This window comes from Crassostrea angulata, chromosome 3, assembly GCF_025612915.1.
Source record: "Crassostrea angulata isolate pt1a10 chromosome 3, ASM2561291v2, whole genome shotgun sequence".
Lineage (NCBI taxonomy): Eukaryota > Metazoa > Mollusca > Bivalvia > Ostreida > Ostreidae > Magallana > Magallana angulata.
Window position 1 is genome coordinate 26,174,589 of NC_069113.1, and position 25,228 is coordinate 26,199,816.

The window sequence follows — 25,228 nt, forward strand, 5'->3', positions numbered from 1 at the left end:
TTGCAATGGACTCGTAGGTCAAAGTATGTTACAAAGTCATAAAAGATCTTTTCGTGAAGAGGGCTACTGAAATCAAGATGCAATTGTCCAGCTTTTATTATATCATTTTAATACTAGTACTGAAAACTGTACCATATGTAAGCATTTACATTTTATTCTGATAAATTTTGAATAACAAAAATTTACACAGTAAATCGTATTTTTAAATATTTACAAGGTAAAATCTAAATGTGTGGTATTTGTTTTTCATTTTGTCACAATTACATGTGATATGTTCGATTACTTTTATCCCTGCGGATGTGGAGAACAGACAATGATGTATCTTGCACCAAATATCTATGTCATTTTTAAGCAATTTTACAATTTCTTTCACGAAAATAATTTATTCTATAAATACCAGGCAGGTTTTTTGCCTGGCCATTCCACGGTATTCCAACTATTAGAAACATATCATAGCATTGTCAAAAGTATAGAAGATGGGAAAATGTGTTGTATGATTTTTTGTGATTTGTCTAAAGCTTTTGACAGGGTGTGGCACGAAGCCCTAATTTTTAAACTTCAAACTTATGGTATAAGTGGGCATCTTTTACAATGGTTTAACAGTTACTTAAGTGATAGAACTCAAAGGGTAATGTACAAAAACAAGTTATCATCAACGTTATGGTCAGTATTAGGACCACTTTTATTTCTTATTTACATTAATGATGTAGCAACGAATATGTTATCATTTTGTAGACTTTATGCTGATGATAATTCATTACAGCATTGTGATTTATATACTAAAAACGTTGAAATTGTATTGAACCATGATCTGAAAATTCTCAGCGGCTTGGTCTGACAAGTGGTTATTGAAATTTAATCCGTCTAAAACAAAAGCTGTTTTTTTTTCACTAAGAAACATGTAGAAGAATTTCCTAAGTTATTTTTTCAAGGGTGTCAACTGGACTATGTTTCAACCCACAGACAACTTGGTTTCCTTTTTTTAATGATTTAAGTTGGTCTCAATATATTAATGATATAGTAAACAGTGCATACTAAAAATTAGGACTTTTGAAAAAACTTAAGTTTACTCTAGGTAGAACTAATTTATCAAAAATGTATATCACGTTTATTAGACCAGTTCTTGAATATGCTTCTGTAGTATGGGACGGTTGCAATATGTTTGACATGGAGAGATTAGAAAAAGTTCAATTAAGTGCTGCAAGGATTGTTACTGGTTTACCCATTTTAGCATCTACAGAATCTCTCTACACAGAAACTGGCTGGGAATCTCTGGTCAGACGACGAAATAAGGCTAAATTAATAACCATGTTTAAAATTCATACAAATCAAGTACCTGAGTACTTGAGCAATATTATTCCTCCCGTAACAAAAAATGTCTCAATATATCACACAAGAAATAGCGAAAATTATAGTGTTCCAATCACCAGATTAGAACTTTACAATAAATCTTTTGTACCTGACACCATTCGGAAATGGAATTCTCTTAAATTAGAAGTTAGGGAAGCAACGTCTCTCAACATATTCAAGAAAAACATTACTGAAAGTATTCCTCAACCTCCAAAATATTTTTCATTTGGTAAACGCACTATTAATATTTTACATACCAAGTTGAGACACAACTGTATTTTGAATTATGATCTGTATAGAAGAGACATTATTGAATCACCCAATTGTATTTGTGGTCAAAAGGAGGATGTTTATCACTTTTTCTTTGTATGCAAGAATTATGTAAATGCAAGAAACAATCTTTTTGAATTACTTTTTAATAGGCTTGATGAAACAATTTTAATTAACTCACATTTGCTTCTTTGGGGTAGTGACAATTTGTCTTACAATACAAACTGCTTTATTTTTTCAGCAGTTCAAAAATTCATTAATATGTCTGGAAGATTTAATAATTAAATTCCTTTTTGCTTTTGCTTTGTACACTGTATATTAACGTTATCTACTATATATTTGCAATTACTTTGTAAATGTATGTCTATGAATTTAATTATTATAAAGTCAATAACTATAAGTAACATGTACTATTACATGTACTATGACAATTGTATAAATTGTATGTATTATCATTAGGAGAGGAACTTGTAAGTTGCAAGAACTTGTTTCCAATCCTTTTGTGTTATTTACACAATAAAATATGTTCAAATCAATATCTATGTCATACAATATCTTCAAAGTACACACCAGTTATCATTCGACATTCGAAGAAAAGCAATAACAAATATCAATATCGGTAAGCTTTTAAATGGATGTATTCTTATCAGTGTATGAAGTTCTGATGAATATGCTAAGTGGCAGTTTATACGCCATATGCATATTTCCTTTTTCTACAATAGAACGCTTAAAAATGTATCAAAAAGTTCGACGTTGAATTAAAAACTTGTTTATTTTTGTCGTTTACAGGATTTAACTGATATTTATATTTGTTTTAATGATGAAAAATAAAAGTTGGTTAAGTTATTCTGGCTAAACGTTAAATTTAATGGGAAGAGTTCGGGGTTTTTTTCACCTCATTTTATTACTAATCAAACGTTTGTTTTGAACGTTTGCTCTGTTGTCTTTGGCAACTGTGTTTTCTCCATAAAAAAAAACTTGGCATAAAGAGCATTAAGATAAAATAGAGTATAAAAATTCGCAGCAGTATGGAGGTAATAATTTGCAAAGAAAAGTTTAAACAGTTTTGGCATATTGATATCATATTGGGACCATATCACTTTTTATATGCAAGATTAGATTCTTTATTCATTAGTGAATCGAAAGTTAAAGGTTACATTCTGCAGTTTCCTTTTCCAAAAAAAATTTGAATCAATTGACTCTCCACTAAATTAATGAAGTAGCATGCACATACATTCAACTACCACGGTGCACCACGGTTTCAAGGTGCTGTAAACGTATAATAGTTAGTCTGTATGATTTTTCTTCAATCAGTTAGCGTGGATTTAAAATAACGCTTTTCCGAATATACTTACTAGTATTTAACGACATAGATGTATATATTTACGATGTAATTGTTAAAGTGGAAATGACAGTGGAAATGACAGTCCGCCTATACCCCTAGGTACAATAAACAACCATATGGAAAACGTTTACATTAATTGCAAAGGTGACATTTGTACGCTCTCCCCATCAATCTTGTTTATTTGAATTCGTTATTTTGATTTTTTTTTACGCAAATAGAAAAAAGTTCAATAAAATAATGTAGATTTCATAAACTGAGAAGTCGAGTAGTAGTCTTTGTTTGTTTGGGTTTTTTTTTAGTAGTAAATGCATCAACTTTATAATAACTCTTCATCTCTGGTAATACAAGGTACTTTGACTTTCAAGGTGTTGACAGTGAGCTGCGCTGGCGAAGACAAGATGGTTCCTTTAGTGTGTGGGGAAATAGCGATGGACATGGAAGTACATGGTAAGTTTTTTTAATGTAACATGTCCTATACAAGAAAGTTTATATCCATTCAAATCTTATGAAAAAAAATCGTTAGATACTTCATACCTCTATGTAATTTATCAATACAAGAAAGGATATTGTCATCTGTTCTGATATATACTACACTACACTACACTACACTACACAATGTAATACTATGATATCCTAAAATGTTGTAAATCCTTTTCTACACAAGACATTTTGCGTGATATATTTTCATCATACGCTATATGTTATTATATCCCTGTTTCTAATAAATAAACGAATGGGAAAAATTGCTATGAATGACTCTATCATTTATTTTTTATTTTCATTTTTTTTCGCTTTTTTTTTTAGAAGTTTAATAATCTATTAATGAAATTGTCTTGCACTTGTGGATAGTTTTTTTAACATTTGCAGAGTGTAATGTTTTCCTTGTCTACAACAATGATGTTTCACAATCTTATTGACTGACATCTATTTCATAAAAATACCGACAAATTGCCTATGTCAAATGTTTTTCCGGCTGATAAGACTATGTTCTGTGTTTGATGTTGTAATGACATATATTTGGCGGAATAGTACAATCAATTCATTCCCCTAAAGAAAAACTATATATAGATCAACATAGCTTTCAAATGCAATATTTTTCCCGATATAACTGTAACTGATGAAATGTAAAATCATTAGAGCTTTCCTTCAACCTGGTTTTGCTATTGTTGTATAGAACTCTTTCAAACTAACAACCCTACAAGGTACGAAAAACGGCGTAGAAACCCAATTTAAAATTTTGATTTGATATATATAATTTTATAAGCGTATTTCCCACCTTTAGGGCAGTTTTTGAAAGTAAAAATAAAAAAATCCAAAAAGAATTAAAAATAATAATTCGGTACTCAGTCAAACAAAAGGCCACGCGTTTCTTATTTTAGGTTGACTTCATTCGTTCTCATGTGCTTCCACCAAGCCGATCAGTTTGTACCAGTTGAAAACGGAATTTTTGCAACTGGCTTAAAATGGTTATTGCAACAACAAAATACAGATGGCTCATTTGCAGAAAATGGGCGTGCTATTCACTACCAAATGCAGGTACATGATACACTTGTTTACATCAAAGGGGCTTGGTCATAATTTGGGCAAAAAATATTTTTTTCCGATTTTAATGTTGTCAATGCTTTGATAGGGTATTTTTAATAGGCATCCGAAATTTGAGTGCCATTCGTTGAGTAATAAGCGAGTTGCAGAGCTTACAGTGAAGTAAAAATTCCAGTTTTAGACCTGAGATAAATGTGTCAAATGTAAAGAACTGTTTATCTATGCTTAAAATAATTAAGAAAATAGTTTTAATTTCCTGGTATATTGAACCTATGTAAACTAAACAGGGCACGAGCTTTGTTTACATGACAACGAATTGTGAGCCCTATATCTTGCTTATATCTCTACCTTTGACTTTTGAATTACATCTGATCGTCAGAAATGTATTCCTTAAGCATTGTAACTAACAAAATAGAAAAATTTGACTAAAATCGTGACCATGTCCCTTTACAATTTTTTATACCAGAGACAAACCACGATTAACTTTTGCGAGCATATTGTACCTACCATTGATTTCACCATTCATTAATCATTTATAGGGCGGTGTTAGGGCATCTCGTGTGACCGAGACTGCGTATGTTCTCTTGACGTTATTGGAATTCAAAGATTTTCCGGAATTGAAGGTAGAGCATCTGTTTATATTGGCCTTTTGTAGGTTTAAATTATTTTGATCCCTATTAGGACTTTTTCTATTCTTTAAAACAGACAAACCTTGCTATTGCTAAAAACAAAGCTGTGCAGTTCATCACAAGACAAAGCAGTATAAACGATTTGCACGGAAGCAAACATGGATTGGCTCTAACCAGTTATGTATTGCAAAAAGCGGATTACTCGGAAAAGGCTAGACTGGTATATGCTGACTTAAAAGCACAGGCAACCTCCAATGGTATATCATTATTTTTTACTTTAAAATTTTTCAAAACAAAATTATATAATAATTGTTTCCAATTGAACTAAATATGTATATTAAAACGAAGTAATTTTCGTATGTTTTAGCTCAATACTTGTTTTGGCAAAATAATGACAATCGGGTCTATGAACAAAAACTTCGTTGGCAGTCTCCAAACCCTAGAGCAAGACCGGTTGATATAGAAACGTCTGCGTATGCATTACTGTATCTTGCGGAAAAGAATGATTTGTCACAGGGAATGAAAATAGTTAACTGGCTCGTCTCCCAGCGAAATCCCGATGGAGGTTTCTCGTCAACACAAGTAAGTTTATTAATTTTCACGCATTAATATTTCTTTATCAATTTTAAACCATGTAAATCTGTGAAATCCCATATTTTTTATATCTATTCTTTTTATTTTATTATCCAATTTTATAAAAATCCTTATATTTTATTGTCATTGTGATATAATGTGTCCTGCAAAAAGTTTTATGTTTCAGATACTTTTATTTATTTTTATACTTTTACACAGAAGAAATGAGAAATAATATTGAAAGCTGGCTATAAAATTGACTTTAAACATTGACATAATATTTTTTCATAAATATATATTAACCCTATGAAATGAGAAAGAAACATGGAATTTTCGTTGGTTAAGAGATAAGTACATGTATTAATACAAGCTAGTTTGTTGAATAGAATTACTGAATAGAATCCTCCAGCTACATGTATTTTCTTCAACTGCTGGCGAGAAATCCATGTCAAACAAAAAATGAATATATATAAAAATTCTAATTTGCAGGATACCGTTGTCTCTCTTCATGCACTCTCCAGATTTTCTGGCTTGCTCCAACAATCGGGCCTAGATGTTGAAGTTAAGGAGGCCGATTTGGGTTTTTTTGCGGAAAAACTACAATAGCATAACTCTTTATTTTTTTACCATATGTAATTTAAACCAACTCTAGTTTATTTGCGAAGGTTCATGAAAATCGACCGTCTGGTTCTTTTTAGGGACCATCTCAAAATAGAGGTACATTTACTATAGGAATATATAGGAAAATGTCATTTTCCGCACATCAAAGCTGTTTTAAAAAGTACTACAATAGCTTTTTTTCTCATATTGGTATATATGATTATTAATATCATTTCCTACATTATATGTAAAAAACACAAAATTCTACCGTCTGGTTTTTAGTGGGGACCATCTCAAAATATTAAAATGCACCAAATTTTGCTATATATTTGGATCATCACGAATGATGATTGGTATAATGGATTCATTCCAAAAATGAAGAAAATGTTCTCGAGGATAGCATCATTCTGTATATAAAATTTCAACAGCGTACAATTTTTACTTTTTCTTTTATGTTATTTCTTATAACGTACTCCTACAAAGCTTCATTTTATCATAACGTCATAAAAGCGCAATGGCAATGCTCCCCTACCGCACAACGTAAAAATCGTGTTAAAAATAAAAATTTCCTTTAACAATCTAAATTATTTTATCTGTATTTTGTTTATTGTGTTCAATTTTATAAATGATATCGAAAAAAATTCATAAGAAGTATAAATCAACTGTATTATATTAGAATGCGCAAAAACATGCGCAATGCAAACTAAAGTCGGCCTCCTTAAGTTAAAAACAAACTTAACAGAGAAAACGGTACACGTGAATTCAAAATATAAGCTACTTGTACAAAGAGTAGAGGTAAGAAACTTCCGAAAAACTGTTTTAATTCATAACAAAATAGAACTGACTAATTATTATAATATTAATATTTTAAACTTACGCATTGGGATGATATATATTTTGAGTTTACAATATTAAAATAAGATTAAATTTATTCTAGTTGGACAAACGTACAACAAGTGTTGAGATTTCTGCACAAGGGCAAGGATTCGTTTTAGTAGATGTAGGTACATCATGTTAAAGTCTGTCCCAATTTACAGCACATTTACTTCATATTTTTGCGATTTTCAACAAATGTTTAGATACATATCACAAAGTATATTTAAAATTTATGAAAGGGAAAGAACCCATATTTTTTTTATTGACAATCTGGGCATCTCTTTTTCCCAGATAAATTAACAGGAAGAAAACAGATTTGATACGTAGATTTATAATGGGAAAAGTTTGGCATCATTTTCTAATGGAAGTCCCTCGGAACATCTCGTCCATACCTTCAATGTTATTTTCCGGGCATCATCATATTTAGCTTTACAAAATACCTGTGAACTTTTTTTTACCGCTTAGCTGTGTGTTGATACCTGACAAGCTCGAAAGGGCATTTTTATACTCTTGAGATTTTTTACTATTGAATGAACTTCGTTTTAAGACCGAGTTATTTAAAAATTCAAGAAATTGTTCTGCATAAATAACTTGAAACATACAATAGTATCTTTCCTTGTACAATTTTTTTTATTATGAAATATTATTTGAATCACATTTTAGATCTAGCTTAACGTGAAATAATTTATTATTAAAACAGCTCAAATGTCTGTTAATTGTGTATTACAACATTATATTCAAATGTTCATATGTTATTATATAGACCAGTGTGAAATACAATGTAATGAAAAGTGGGGACTCGACATTTGAAATCAACACAACATTATCTTCCTCCAAACAAACATTGGACACGATCACAGTTAATGTTTGTATAAGGTATAATCATTTCATTTGTGATTAAAATAAGATAATTCGTAGTTAAGTATAATGGCAGCTATATTAATGGCCCTTTAGAGATCAAAAGTGATATCCAGGAACTATCCCATTTGTTGGAGTCGATTCCATTGCTTGATAGCAAAATCATTTTTTCTAACCATCCTTTTACGAATAAACCGACGTAACAGTTAAGTAATTTCTCCTTATCAAAACTAAAATAGTAACTAAAATAGTAAATTAGAACGTTCATAGGTAACAATTTACGTTCATATACATTAAGTGGGATTCCCACCCTTTTTCGTACTATACTAGTATACATTAAGAGTTTAAAACAATTATTTAATGCAATGGACTGTGTCTATTTAATAGACATATTCTTGAATTGGTTCTCTGCGCTTTAATGTAAATTCCTTAATTTTTTTTGGCAAAAAAGAATCATAAGATTTGATAACGAAATGCATCCAGTCAGGACTTTGTTTTTTAAAGATAGATTTGTGTCATAATTTACTTTTAATTTGATGGTTATACAAAATGTCTCCCTTATTTCAATTGAAACTTTAATTCATGTACCTTCTTTAAAAACATTATTTTTAAATTAAAGTAATCAGTTAATTGAAGTTTGTCATTATGTCATTAATGAATTTTTGATAATTGATAAAAATAATTAATTTTTGACATTGACAGAAGTTATTTTATAAAATTACTTGTGCAAAATGTAGGTAAGGGTCTAAAATTAGTGTGAGCAGTTCCCATATATTCATACGTAGAAAAAAACACAAAGTCATTTTCATTTACAAATTAAACAACCCTAACATTTGCATTCAAAAACAATACCTTGTAGATGAAACATTCAAAAACATTAATAGAATTGCATTCTTATTCTTGTATACTCATAAACATTTTTCCGAGTATGGAAGCTACTATGGCAGTAATTATAAAATGAATTTAAAGTAAAAACTAATTTAATGTTTCAGTCATCATTTTTTTCCATTTTTTTTTCAAATAGGAGGAAAGATGACAAAGACAATGGGATGGTAGTTGCTGAGGTAGGGCTTCCGTGTGGATTTAAAGCTGATCTGTCGAAAACCAACGCAATTGGACTTGATCACAAAGAAACATCTTCAGACAAAGTGGTGCTTTATTTCAAAAATGTACATTTTGTTCATCTTTTGATTACATTTTATAACAACAGAAATTAGTTTAAAAGAAAGACATTAGATGTTGCAAAAAGATGGATTGATTAATTAAAAACATAATTCAAATGTTTGACGTATATAATTTATAAAATGACGTCTTTCAAATATGGGAAAGGAATATAAGTTTTTGGCAAATGTATTACTGTGTACTTGCAGTTTTGTTATTAAAAAAACCAAATAAGTCTTGACCTTTTTTTTAGACGGTGGCTATAAATAGCCACGGTCTATTGCTACGGTCCTGACCGGAAGAGTATTTCTCACGGGGACCCTAGCGGATAACGAACGATAACTCTGTTAGGTACATGTATGCAGTGTTATACAGACAATGTTTTATATATAGATCTACGTGTCGTATGAGAACTAATTTTAATCTTATCAGATATTTTAAGCATTACAGCTGCTAATTATTTTGTACATACATTTAAATAATGTATGAAATTGTGTTTTATTTTTTTTTTTTTTTTTTTTTTTTTTTTTTTTTGAAGGAAGTTTTATTAAACAATGTACATTTAAATTCGAGATAATACCTCCGCAGAGGCTCTCAAGATATACTTCACCTGGGGTGCCTGGGGCCCCCTGGATCAGTAGTGCTATTCAGCAGTATAGATAAATCAAATAATTATGTATATAAATGTACAAAATATATATATTTTCTTTTGTATTTATGATTGTATTTTTTAAAACATATATAAATAGACGTAAATATTGTCTAACATATTGTCTATATGCATACAAAAGTCATGTATATATCATAATAGTAATGTAAAATAGAAACGGGGATAACATTCAGTCATTGATACACGTAGAGTGTTCGTATCAATATTATACAAATATATAAATCAAAATATATTTTGAAATTTTATATATATGCATACACAAATATATATGGAAAAGGAAAAAAATAGTAATACAATCACAATTGGTCTGCTAGTGTTTTCAAAATTTTGTAACTGGATTTGACACTTTTTGCACTCACTGTGGTAAAGTAATAATAATAAAGAGATGTTTTAAGAACATTTGAAAGCGCATTCTCATTTGGAATTTCGTTTTGTAGTCTACACTTCATTTTATATTTATATATCTTATACCCTACACAAGATATGACATTATTGAGAGTTTTCGTTGTGTCTGTAAACTCATATAGAAAAAGCCTACAGCAATTGTTTTCCATGTTATATTCAACTTTAATATTTCTGATACTTTTTCCCATATTCTTTTTGTATCAGGACATCCATATATTAAATGTTCTATATTTTCAATTTGTTCACAACTTACACAATTTTTTCCAACATCTTTATTCCATTTATTTACATTATAATTGCAGTTCAGCTGATTGTGTAGAAGTTTATAATTAAATTCTGCTATTTGCTTATCAAATGCGTTTATTATCTTAGCCGTGTATATATTTTTCCACTGATCATTTGATATATTAAATTCTTTTGACCATTTTGCTTCCATTATTGGTTTTTGTGTCTTTTTTGATAATAAAATTTTATAATAGAATCCCGATTTCTCATGTTCCGGTTGTTTTATTTTTCCGCAGAAATGAAAGTATGGATTTTGAATGTTAGTATTGTTTACATTTGAATAATCTACATTCAACTTTCTGATAGCGTTTTTTATGATAAGATATTCACATAAATAGTTTCTTTTTGATTTAAGATTTTCTGTAATATCATTTAAATCTTTTATACCATCTATTGTAAACATATCTTTAACATATAGGATACCACTTTTTATCCACGATTCTAGGAAAAGTGGTTTTTCCTTACATTTGATAAAATTATTTAACCACAAGTTTTCGGTGAGCTGTTTTCGTGATACATGTGAGGATTTACATTCATTAAAACTGCATATAATTTCTTTGTAAAATTTTGGGAATTTTTGTAGAACATTTAGATCATTTGGTTTAACAATATTGCTTCTCAACAAATATTCAAAATTTATTCCGTTAATTTTCAATATGTCTTCTATATATTTTCTAAGAGAACTTTCCTTATTATAGAGTCTTTTAATCCATCCCGCTTTTACACTTTTTAATTTGCACTCCACATCTATAAGGCCAAGACCACCTTCGTTTATTGATCTTACAAGTGACTTACGTTTTATCCTCTCTCTCTTACCCCATAAAAAGTTATAAATAATTTTATTTAGTTTTTTAATGAATTCAATATTTGGGTTTTCCAGAACTGTAAACAGATACAATAGTTTGGATACTATTAGAGAATTAATAACTGTGCATTTTCCAAATAGCGTCAACTTTCTAATTCGCCAGGAGTCTAGGATTTTCTCGAATTCTTTAAGTTTATTCAACCAATTTTTCTCATCGTTAGCTTCTTTGTCATGTCCTAAGAAAATTCCAAGTGATTTAACTGGATTATTTGTCATTTTAATACCATCTACATATTGTAGCGAGTTTTTCAGTGGTCCCAAAAGGATACCTTCTGTTTTTTCTATATTCAATTTAGTACCGGACATTCTCCCAAACTTTTCTATAATTCTTATGGCATCTTTTAATGATTCTACATTTTTTAATGGAAACGTACAGTCATCTGCATGCTGTACGCATTTAATTTTATTTGTTTGTCCTAAATTAAATCCCTGTAAACTTTCAGACGCATTGATCTTTAATACCAAAATTTCTATAACAAAGATAAATAGTAAAGCAGAGACAGGACATCCTTGTCTTATGCCTCGTGACATTTTACACCTTCTAGTCAGCCAATTATTATTTTTTACATGAAAGCATGGCTTTATATATAAAATTTTTATCCACTTTAAGAAATTACTTCCGAAATTAAATTTTTTAAGTGTTTTAAACAAAAAATCCCATTCAACTGAATCGAATGCTTTCTTAAAATCAGTAAATAATAGAATTCCTTCCTCATTATTTTCTTCACAATAATCATAAATATCTAGAACCAACCTGGCATTTTCCCCTATAAATCTTCCTTTGATGTACCCAGTTTGATTTCTATTTATAAGTTTATTCATTATATTTTGGAGCCTCTTTGCAAATACAAAAGCTAGAATTTTATAATCACAATTTGTAAGACTTATTGGACGATAGTTATCAAGATTTCTTTCAAATTTTTATCCTTGTGAGATGAAAATCTTTGGGGAGACCTTTAAGTCGGCGGAGCAGGCTTTCCAGACCACGAAGGCGCTTAGATCAGGCGATGTCGTTGCAGCGGAGCGCATAAGGAACTCCAAAACGGCGCTTGAAGCTAAACGCATCGGCAATCTAGTCCAAAAATCTTCTCAATGGAAAGACACGGAAAGGGATGTGATGGAACAAATTATCTCTGCTAAAATAAATCAATGCGAGGAAATGAGGGACACTCTTAGTTCCTGCAAACCATCGGTGATCTTTGGTCACCCAGTATACGACATGTACTGGGGCACTGCTCTATCATACGAGGAAACCGTCAAAACCTCACCGAGGGCCTGGCCAGGAAAGAACATCATGGGGGACATCATTGCCCACGCAGCGGAAAATTTACGAAAGAGCATTAAAAAGAAAAAGTCATCAGAAAAACGGTAACTTCTTCAAATACATGTTTGTTTGTTAAATGAACTCATCGACCATTTTTGAATGTCAACTTTAAAGTTATTGTCGCTGAACGCACGCGGACTTAATGATTACTGTAAAAGGCAAACTTTATATGACTGGCTTAGAGATATTAAGTGCCAAATTGTATTCCTACAAGAAACCCATTATATAAATGGAAAAGAAAATATTTACAATGCACGATGGCATGGTTCAAGCTACCATTGTTTTTCTACATCGGCGCATAGTAGAGGTGTTTCTATTTTATTTCAAAAAAATTTATCTCTTATTATACATAATGTACATAAATCAGATGATGGAAGAATATTGTTAATCAATATTGAATATGAACAAAATATAATTACACTTGTTAATATATATGCACCTAATTCAGAAAGTGAACGATGTAAATTTTTTAAAAAACTTACATCATGGGTATCTCAGTATTGTTTAAATGAAGAAAATATTATCATTGTTGGAGATTTTAATTCATCCTATATTGCCAAAAACAGAAGTTCAAAAAGTATAGATAATATGAAATATAAATTTAGTCTAACTGATATATGGGACAAAATTAATCCCGAAAAAGAGGGAAATACTTGGTGTGATTCAAACAATAACCCGAAAAGTAGAATAGATTATATTTTTTCTACTGAAGATTTATGTTATCCTATCGAAAAAATCTTTCTTAGAAAACCCCCAGATGTTTCAACTTCTAGAATGAGTGATCACATGGCCTTCATTTTTTATTGTACAGTATCAACAAATAGGAGGGGTAGTGGCTATTGGAAAATGAATACGTCGATTTTACATGACATAAATTTTTGTAACATTATTAACAATTTTTTTGACCAGATACCTGAGAGCATAAGTAAGGAAAACGACCCACAAGTACGATGGGAAATCATTAAATATCAGTTAAAAAAACTATGTATCGAGTACTCGATCAAGAAAAATAAAAGCATACAAACCCGGATAAAAAAAAATTGAAAAAGAAATTGAGGATATTGAACTTTCCGATTTAGAAAATAAAAAGGTTAAATATAAACAGAATCTTGTAAAAGAAATAGATACTCTGTATGCATATAAATCTAAAGGGGCAAAGGTAAGAGCTAGAGCTCATTGGATAGATGAGGGCGAAAAGAATACCGCATACTTTCTAAGATTAGAAAATAAACATCAATCACACAATGTAATAAATAAATTATCAATGGGAGGAAACAGCTTAAATGAAACACATGACATTCTAAACGCATTAAGTTCTTATTATGAAAAGCTGTACACGTCTGATCATATCTCATTATACGATATTGACCAATACATTGAAAACACGGAACTAACAAATTATTTATCCGATGAAGACAAAGAAATCTGTGATAAGATCCCCACTATCGATGAATGTGCGGAAGCCGTATATAACATGAAATTAAACAAATCACCGGGTTTAGATGGAATTCCTATAGAATTTTATAAAATGTTTTGGAAACGTATAAAACTTTATCTATATGCAAGTCTTGTAAGGTCTTTCGAAGTGGGTGAACTATCATCCTCTCAGCGGGCTTCTGTAATATCGCTTATACACAAAAAAGGGACCCTATTAATTGTGTTTTATTTTAAATGAGCCGTTACCCTGGCTGCTTACGCGGTATTAATAATTTAAGCACCAACTGCCAGTTTTGACGTTTAACTGTATCAGGACTGCATAAACTATATCAATGCGATAATTGGTCACAATTGGTCACAATAATTGCTTCTTGTCTTTTTTATGATATAAATAATTGTCAGAAACGCACTATTTAAACTGGTTTGCCATTTTATATTTCAGCACAAAACACAATACACAAAAAACTTTAAATTTACGATACAAATGTGTTTAATTTTCGACTGACCTGTGATTTACAATGTACCTTATTTTGTACCTCACTCAGTCTGTAGAAACATTAATTTTATTACAGACACCTCGATATTCATCAGACAATATTTACTGCAGATGTTGACGCTTTACTTGCTGCTGACTTTCTCTCAAACACGCTAATCGACGTCGGATTGTAAAATTAACGTGCAAATCGGGTCGCCATTTTAAATGTATATAAACTAAATTTAACGATGTTTCAAAGATTTTGAGTTCAGATTTTTTTTTACATATGCGTCTTATGGATTTCACGGCGTGTCAGCTCGTGTATCTCTAATTTGTAGCAAACGCTAGCTTTTTTGTGAGAAAAAACATGCGATATTCCATATTCATTTATGGTACATTGTGAACGGTAATGTAAGATATAATAATTTTGTTAACTAAACAGTTTCTGTCAATTTTTTTCACAATGAACTGAATAACGCAATTCGATGAGCGAAGTACAAATAGTGACTTTAATTCATATGCGCCCGTCCCTGCTAAATGTATTAGAGAATCTTTCCTTTGGTTTGGGGGCATTTTTTAACTAACAGATAACATTATTTACATTTGTACGTAAACATCGCCCCGTTTGTTCTCAAATAATTTTTAACTGGCGAGTACAACTCTATTATGGACTTTCTTCGACATTTGTTTCCAAGTGTTAGCACTATTTTGTCAACATGCATTTACAAATAGGCGGGCCTATATAAATGCGCCAGTTTGTTGGGACTCGCAATTGAAATACACACCGGTTAGAAAGTACGTGTCATCACTTATCGCAATGCTACATCAGCCGTAGCGTATACACCCATGCTATATTTGCGATAAATAATTAAACATAAAGGCAAAAAATGTGCTTCATAGATGACTGTAGAAATCTGCTGAGCTACAGAACTATAGCTTGCCGAAAATATTGCCGGGATTTGCGAACCCTAGATCTATTGCATATTGTCTAGTACATGCAAAGAATAAACCAAAGAAGATGGGTGAATAAGGCGTGTAAAATTGCTATATGAGGAATGATTAGATACGGCAAACATAAAAAATCATTAAATCTGATACTTAAAAAAAATAATTAAAAACAATGTATATTTAACGTAACATCGGTTTGTAATCTTTAAATATTTAAAATACTTGCAATATATTGATTTAAACTGGCATATGAGTGTCAAAACCACCTAATTGTATAATTTTTATAACTTCAATGCATTTTCTTTCATAGAGTGGGTCTGAGCTCAATATTTTTTTTTTACAGTCTAAATGTGGTTTTATGGATTTTAAACCGATTTTACTCAACAAAAAATGTGGAGAGATGACCCACTACAGTTCAAATATGTCATTTTGTAGCTCAACAATTAAACGTTTTAGAAATATAATACAAGTCCGTAAATTCGTGGTCATAGTCTCATATAGCATTTAAACAACGCACATTGTTGTGAATGAAATGGCTCAGTGGTTAGAGCACCAGCGATAAGGAAACTTTATAGAACTTGGGTTTTTAGGTTGTGGGTTCGATACCACCAAAACTTAAAAGATTTATTATTTTTTTCTTATCTTTTTGAAATATTTCAAACTGAATATAGTTAGAAATTACCATTTTTTAAACTTATATAATAACAAATCAAATATATTTAATTGAAAAGATGCTAAATTTGAAATTGAATTTTACGACTAAACCAAATAGGCAGTTGCGCCATCTTATTCCCCCCTCTTCTTTATATACACAGCTGTACGGTCAGGAAAACGTGCGTTCAACTTGAATTTTGTTTGTTTGGTGTTTTTAAAAACTTATTTTGTATAATTTATCAATATTTGTTTTAAGTTTACTAGAAAAGTTTAATGTAGCAAGTAATCTATGCGTGTGAAAGTGTACCGAGAAGCGATAAAATATACAGTAAAACACGGTTATAACGAAGCGCCAGGGACGGGCTATTGTGCTTCGTTATAAGCGTAATTCGTTATATCTGTCAAGTTTACAACATGTGATATAGTCACGGGGAATGAAAATCACTTCGCTATAAGGGTCAATTCATTATAAGCGTGTTCGCTATAACCGTGTTTTACTGTACATGTGACTTTCCCGAATTCATTCAAATGATTTGAATAAATCTATAGCTAAATACAATAGAACAAATGTTTAAAACGTTGATTAATGAAACTGCCGCGACTGAATGTTGTATATTATTTTTTAAATTTTCATTCACTTTCGTTGTGAGCAAATGGAAATAATCCACTAAAGTCGAAGATAAAATATTGTTTTACTCTTCTTTTTCATGATGACGTGCATTCCAAAAGCAATACCAGTTTTATCAAACAGGTTCTTGTAAACCCATTCCGTTTTCTTTACACCTAAATGTATAAACTGACTATGAGATAAAAAGCAAATGTGATGGTCCACAAGACTGCAACTTTTTCCCCGTGAAGAAATTGAGGGAAAATGCTGTCGAGAGGGACAATTAACATACTACATGTATATGTATGCCCAAATAGTTAGTAAAAATAAGTATTTTATCATGCAAAAGCTTTATTTGTTCTCGTTACTTTCAGAAATCTACAATATATTTAAAGCACAATAGTCCAATCCAAACTTTTCAAAAGTTGTTCCCCTTTGCGGGGTCAACCCAAAGGTCAAAAAGGAAAAAACCCAAAAATCTCCTTCTTCAAACAAACAAATATTTGGGCGAACTGTAATGAAATCTCTTTGGATTTGATTTATTCATTCAATATGTGGTGGCAACCCACATATTTAATGAGTCATTCAAACGGGGTTTTAATGTCAACTGATATGGATACAAACATATTAATACAAAATATATATACAAACTTCTATACGACAAAGACTACTGTGACAAATTTTTGGGTTTTCCCCAAAAGATGACGACCAAGAGACACAGCATTTGTAAAGAGTAGATTGGGAGATCATCACAGTTACGATTTCCACAGAATTATCCATGTAGGAAACTCACGACCAGTTGTGCGAGTAAGCGTTAAGTATAAGTGCATGTATACGATACTGGCCGCGGTTTTCGACAAAAATGATTATCATACATCACTCATTGTTACATGTCCCACCGTCTAACAGTACTTTCAGTACTTTGATTTTAATCAAAACGCCACAGGCCTGACAAAAATAGTCCAAAAGGTTGTAAAAATATGCATGTGTGGGATGAAAAGTCTATAGGTGGATTACTTGAAACTTATTTTGAAATTCACATAATAATATTACAAAAATATTTATCCAGTATTGGCATCTGCCCCTACTGGATTTTTCTTACCCACCCCCCCCCAACCTGGGATCCGCGCATGGGTATCGTCACTATGTCTTTAAGTTCTATAATATAATCTTCTATATTTCTGTAACACATTAGCTGAAGAGGAACTGGGTGTGTTTTGACGTGACAGGTAACCGTGTGGACAGTGTCACTGAGTCACAGGGAGTACCCATCATTGTGTACGACTATTACGAGCCAGGTAACTCGCTGATTACGTGTACATTGTTTACATTCTCGAAGTATTCAGGCATTTCCCCTTCTAAATAATAAAAGAAAGGTTAACGTTGTCATTCATCAAGATTCGTAGCGCTACAATTTGATTGAGAATCGTTTTGTCGTTCGCCATCGCTCAATTTTATCGCAGGTCATCGAAACAAAGAGGTCAAAGCATAAGTTTGCAACATACACGGCAATGTCTATTTTTTCTCAATGGAATCACTTAACAATAATCTATTATCATCAAATGTTTAAATAACAACACACAACTTAGTTAAGTTTGTTTAGATTAGTACTTTTAATATTACATAAGCTGTTAGACGTTTGCATTTTGCTTTTTAAAAGGGAACTACGGGATTGCAAGCTACATGACGGGATTGTTGCAGGAGATGAACATCTGTCAAGTGTGTCCAAAGTGCAAGATTTGCAAAAACACTGTAAGACCAAAACAATATTATAACTTTTGATTTCCGTTTTATTTTATAAGCTTTGAATGAGTATACCATTTCATGTATCTGGATTTCATTTCAGGTCCTTGGTTAAGGCTAAAAGTGGACACCATATTTATATGAACAGTGTTTAATGGCCAACTTATCTAAAAATAAAATATTTTTATCTACCTTATTTGTTTTCTTTAATTTTGTGCTATAATTTACATTTTATTCAACTCACGTAATTACATTTACATACGAAAAATGAATAAGTAAGTTTCAATTCATGTCAACATCACATAAATACCAGAGGTAAATTATATGCTATGCAGCGAAATATAGACCATCCTCTTCTCGCTGATAGTGTAGTGCATACTTATAACTTTATTTTTAAAATACATATACAAAATACATGATTTTGCATCTATAAATGTATAATTGCCGTATCGGATTTTTGGGCCGATGTACATGTAACCTCCTGTATAATAATTGTGATGCAATAAATTATCGTCCTGTATAATTAAGGAATGAATTCAATATTTATTTGTTTTATACGATATAAAATGGTTTGGGGCAGTTTACGCTTTATAAACCGCGAAGCAGTTTATAAAAAAGCGTAAACTGTTTCAAACCATTTTATATCGTATAAAACTAATAAATATTGAATTCATTGCTTATAATTTAATTTTTTTACACTTCATTGTAGATAAAAACGACCATTTAACCTTTAAAATGACGTAATATTCTACAAAATTCAAACGTAACGTCAGGCGTATTGATACGTTTTTGACGTTAGTCTTACTATGACGTAGGCAACATTCTTTATACGATATAAAATAATTTTTTAGCCAATCAGAAAGCGCGTTACAACCAGAATTAAATTATTTAATTGTGTTTGACGTCGAGTATAATTGACTGAAACGAATACGCTTCGGATCACTTATTTGCTTAACTTCTTTTATTTTTTCCGATTTTTTTTTTTTTTGGGGGGGGGGGGGCTAAAAATTGATATTTGTGATCAAAGTGAAACTTATATGTGTCGAAATTTTGTGATAAAATGGTAACTATCGTAAAATTATAATAATTATGTTTGATATTGCTAGTACATATAGAATAATTAAAGATTTATTTAAACATAAAATGCTTTTTTGTGATTCATTCGGGATATGAAGGTAGCAACATTGCAGAAAAAAAAATTTGCAATGCTTGCTACCTACATAACCCGCATGAATCATCAAAGAAAGCATTTTATTATTTATATTAACATCTCCCTTTTAAGTAATTACTAAATTGATTGTGAAAAGTTAATAAATTCACTAAACTACTGTTAATATACATTAGAACGTTAGCTAAAATAAACAGCCAAATTGTCTCCGGTGAGACTTTGAGTCTGACATCATCATGATTATTTCGTGCAGTCCGTAATTTTTCTAAGTTTTTCTAAGTTTGTGATTCATTCGGGATATGAAGGTAGCAACATTGCAGGAAAAAAAATTTGCAATGCTTGCTACCTACATAACCCGCATGAATCATCAAAGAAAGCATTTTATTATTTATATTAACATCTCCCTTTTAACTAATTACTAAATTGATTGTGAAAAGTTAATAAATTCACTAAACTACTGTTAATGTACATTAGAACGTTAGCTAAAATAAACAGCCAAATTGTCTCCGGTGAGACTTTGAGTCTGACATCATCATGATTATTTCGTGCAGTCCGTAATTTTTCTAAGTTTTTCTAAATTTGTGATTCATTCGGGATATGAAGGTAGCAACATTGCAGGAAAAAAAATTTGCAATGCTTGCTACCTACATAACCCGCATGAATCATCAAAGAAAGCATTTTATTATTCATATTAACATCTCCCTTTTAACTAATTACTAAATTGATTGTGAAAAGTTAATAAATTCACTAAACTACTGTTAATGTACATTAGAACGTTAGGTAAAATAAACAGCCAAATTTTCTCCAGTGAGACTTTGAGTCTGACATCATCATGATTATTTCGTGCAGTCCGTAATTTTTCTAAGGTATTTAAAGGTTTCGACAAATCGATAAAGAGAACGTGTCAATTTCAGTCCTGTCAGTTTCAGTCGCTATAGATTTCGACCAATCGAATAACGGGGCGTGTAGATTTTAGTTTAGCTGTTTCTATAGAGCTATGAATTAACTATATGTCTCCGTAAGAAGGAGGAAATAATGCATGAATTAACTATAAGTCTCCGTAAGAAATGGAGGAAATAGTGCTTGGAATATGTAAATATATACTAGTACATACGTCCCTGGTTAAATTTGTACAACATGATGAAAGGTTCAATGACAAACTTGACATTAGCCATCCAAATAATTGTAAAAATTGTTAGGTATACAATACGTTTTGTTATACTTTCATGTTAAATACTGAAATCTGATTGGTTAAGACGCAGTTCATAATCCTTTTTGTTGTACTTTCATGTTAAATACTGAAATCTGATTGGTTAAGACGCAGTTCATAATCCTTTTTGTTATACTTTCATGTTAAATACTGAAATCTGATTGGTTAAGACGCAGTTCATAATATTTTCTATTACCCTCAGCGTTAGCAACGCACTTAGCAACGGGTAACATTAAAAATTGTTACATGCGCGAAAATTATGCGCGTACGGTTCGCTGTAGAATTCACGTTATTCCTATATATTTACATTCTACTGTGTTTTTCCATTAAATTCCGTGATGTTTAAATGCCTCTAAATGCAACAAGTAGTCAAAGGTCAAATTGACGAGTTTTATTATGACGTCACAAACGTTGAACGCTGTAAACTGCAACGTCACAAGCGAAAATCAAAGTTCACGCTTGTGGCTGTTACTGTGGCTCTTCCATTAATGTTAACTTACTCTTAGGATAAGATCGGAATTTTAAGGTATAATTCACATTTGCAGACAAGGCAAGAAGTTAAAAAATGTAAATATAAGCATTAAATCATGATTTTTTGAAGTATACACTCTCATAACTGCCGCGGTGTGTGCATACAAATTTTCATAACGCGCTAACGCGCGTTACTCAATTTGTATGCACACACCGCGGCAGTTATGAGAGTGTATACTTCAAAAAATCATGATTCAATGCTATAATAAAAGCAGTAATATTTTCTTAAAATTAAGACATTCAGTATAACAAAATAAATAGTGCTTGTTTGGGAGGATAACAGTTGAAATTGACACCCCTCGAAAACCATTGTCAACCTCCGCTTCGCGTCGGTTAACAATGGTTTTCTCGGGGTGTCAATTTCAACTGTTACCCTCCCAAACAGGCACTATTTATATAATAGACAAATTCTGAAATCCCCCCCCCCAAAAAAAAAAATAATTTTGTATTATTAAACAAAATTAAAGTGAGTATGTACTGTCAGCAGAGCTTCTTTTCAGAAGAATCCATTAATATACAACCCTTGACATCTCTCCAGTTCAATAAAAAGGAAACACTTTTTCTTAAAACACTCTGAATATATTCATAGGCTGATCATCGTTATACAGCAAAAATATTAATTAAATTTGACGTCATAATCGCACAAAATCTTGCATTACATGAACATGTAGCATTTATTTATACAGGAATATACTTTCACAATGGTTACTGTGACGTCATAAAAAGCGCATGTTCCCATATTTTTTTCTTTACTTAGCCGAAGACACCAATTTTAGAGGGAAGGTAACATAAATTGTGAAAATCATAATCTTCTTCCCTTTAGCGCTAGTATATAAATAGTGCCTGTTTGGGAGGGTAACAGTTGAAATTGACACCCCGAGAAAACCATTGTTAACCGACGCGAAGCGGAGGTTGAAAATGGTTTTCGAGGGGTGTCAATTTCAACTGTTATCCTCCCAAACAGGCACTATTTATTTTGTTATACTGAATGTCTTAATTTTTTAGAAAATTTTACTGCTTTTATATGGGAATAACGTGAATTCTACAGCAAACCGTACGCGCATAATTTTCGCGCATGTAACATTTTTAATGTTACCCGTTGCTAAGTGCGTTACTAACGCTGAGGGTAATAGAAATTATTATTAACTGCGTCTTAACCAATCAGATTTCAGTATTTAACATGAAAGTATAACAATTTTTAATGTTACCCGTTGCTAAGTGCGTTGCTAACGCTGAGGGTAATAGAAAGGATTATGAACTGCGTCTTAACCAATCAGATTTCAGTATTTAACACGAAAGAATAACAAAAATATTTGTTAAATACTGTAAAAAAAAAGATGCTAATTTAAGAAATTTTCTTCTCTACTACTAGACTTTCAGCACATAAACTAAGCACATGATTATGATGTGTACCTCCACCAAAATTATGAAATTTATGGCCCCTGTGTCAGGGATTCGAATTCAGACTCTGTAGGGCGCAGCCAGCATGGTCATACTTTGCATAATGTACGTGTTTTAGATTTTTTTTTAAATCTTCTCTGCTTCAATATACCCCGGTATATTTAAGAAAAACTAATTGCTTGGTTATGATTATAAAACCTTCTACCTAAATTGTGAAAGCCATGGCCTCTGAGTCAGGGAGCTCAAGGCTCTAAGGCGGGGCCAATAAGGCCATATACTGAGAATGTACTGGATCTTAAAAAATCTCCCTGAATCTCTACTCCCATACATGAACACATGTATATATTTGTATCTGATGATCATGATTATGATGTCCAATTCAATTCATTTACATCTACCGAGTATATGATTCCCTCTAGCTAGAGTTGGCTGCAGTTAGTGGCTGCTAGCTTCAGCCTGGTTCTATTTATTAAAATGACAGATGTCCTACGGACCCGGTTTAACCTGGTCATGGAAAGATTATTCTTTCTAGATTCCCTCTATTTATCTAACGCCATACGGAAACTTTAGTTAATTTTCTATAAAAACTAACAGGACACGACCCGTTTATCGATCGGTCGAAACCTACGTGTACAGCGACTGAAACTGACAGGAAATTGACAGGACTTAAATCTACACGCCCGTTTATCGATTAGTCAAAACCCATATAGACCTAAGAAAAATCACTGACTGCACGAAATAATCATGATGATGTCAGACTCCAATTCCCATATAGGAGACGATTTGGTTGTTTCTTTTATATAACGTTCTGATGTACATGTAGATTAACAGTAATCTACTTAGTTTAACTTACTTTTTTACAATCAATTTATTAATTTGTTAAAAGAAAGATGTAAATATAAACAATATGTTATGCTTTCTTACGCGGGTCATGTATTTTTTCTGCAATGTCACCACCTGTCGCCATATCCCACATGAAACACTAATTTAATTAATGTTTAAGTAAATTTATTTACATGGTCATGACATACAGATGTTTAGTGAATGGAATTAATTGGCTATGACATGAGGTCACTGTTTTTTACTGGTAGTTGCAGGTTGATTGCACTTTTCAACAAATATCAGATCCAGCAATATGGAAGGGGGGGGGGGGGGTCCAATAGATGAGATCAATATGAGTAAAATTTAGTGTTAGTTAATTAACCTTTAATTGGTAAAAACAAAGACTTTTAAAGTATTTTCCGCGTGTAAAATCAGGGACGTATATCATGTATATATATCCCTGGTAAAATCTAACAAAAATTTATCTCGTCAATATTTAATATTTAATACATGCAATAAGGCAAGTCTTGTCAACCTCTATTTACCCATTGTTTGTCCCCGGGGACTTGCATGATGTGGCTTCTTGAGTGAGTGAGGTACATCAACCGGAACTTCAGTCCGAAATACCTGGCGTTTTTCGGGTGGGGGGTGGGTACGATTCTGACATTTTACTTACCAGGAAAATGTGAAATGTGAACCCCCCCCCCCCCTCCCCACGGATTAGGATTTCGACTATTTTGGAAAGTTGGCTTTTTTTTATTTTTTCTTTTATTTTTTGCTTGTCAAGATTTTTTGGATGAGTCTGCCCCCCCCCCCCCCCCCCACTTCCACTTTCAAAAACGATGCTACATGCAATCGGTACAAACAGTGTGGTCATTATAGCGAGCGCAGCTCGCCGGCGCGCAGCGCCGGCGAGCGAAGCGAGCTCTAAGAACCAGTGTGCGCGGGAAAAAGAACGAGCTAAACCTACAGTTCATCAAACAAAATTTTTTGTCTACGTCCCATAATGCTCTCTAATGTTTTCACCCGTGGTGCTATGCAAAAAATGGCCGACTTTTAACTCGTAATTTACGGTGACTTTAAGTTTGAAGACACGTTTTGAGTACTGCATATGCTTTGGCGAGACTCAAAAGATTTGTTGCATGCTTCCATACCTTCTTATTGAGTCGAGAAACGTAAACAAAGACGAACAAAGTCATGGATGACGTCACAGTGCACTCGCGCTATATTTCCCGCGAAAAATTAAGAGGTGGATCAAACATCTGTAATGAGTGTACTGGCTATTTCAGTATAGACTGCGATACCTGCCTTATCTGCTTATTGACATATGATTTGTTTTTAATCTTTTTTTTATATAGAGATTTTATATATATATACTAGCAAAACCCATACTTTACGGTCATATCGACCCATTTTAAGCTAATATTGTGCATGCATGTACAGTAGGCAGGTAAGTTTATGAGTAGGGAAGGAATAAAC

General features: G+C 31.8%; 2 protein-coding genes across 2 annotated transcripts in view; one reads left to right on the forward strand and one right to left on the reverse strand.

Annotated features, from left to right (window-relative positions):
* Positions 1-25,228, reverse strand: part of LOC128175125 (proline-rich protein PRCC-like) — a 134,599-nt gene that overhangs the window by 94,112 nt on the left and 15,259 nt on the right. The gene's annotated exons all lie outside the window — the stretch shown is intronic.
* LOC128175127 (ovostatin-like) lies at positions 6,544-18,809 on the forward strand. Its single transcript, XM_052840546.1, has 7 exons — positions 6,544-7,104; positions 7,247-7,309; positions 7,949-8,061; positions 9,068-9,212; positions 18,070-18,172; positions 18,535-18,626; positions 18,721-18,809. Exons 1-7 carry the CDS (start codon positions 7,006-7,008, stop codon positions 18,730-18,732), a joined length of 627 nt encoding a protein of 208 aa, XP_052696506.1. The 5' UTR covers positions 6,544-7,005; the 3' UTR covers positions 18,733-18,809.

Bases quoted from the DNA above. Each gene is read 5' to 3' on its own strand.
- LOC128175127 (XM_052840546.1), top strand. From the start codon at position 7,006: ATGCAAACTAAAGTCGGCCTCCTTAAGTTAAAAACAAACTTAACAGAG. The intron at 8,062-9,067 runs GTATAATCATTT...TTTTTCAAATAG, and splicing joins ACAGTTAATGTTTGTATAAG to GAGGAAAGATGACAAAGACA. The intron at 9,213-18,069 runs GTACATTTTGTT...GTAACACATTAG, and splicing joins TGGTGCTTTATTTCAAAAAT to CTGAAGAGGAACTGGGTGTG.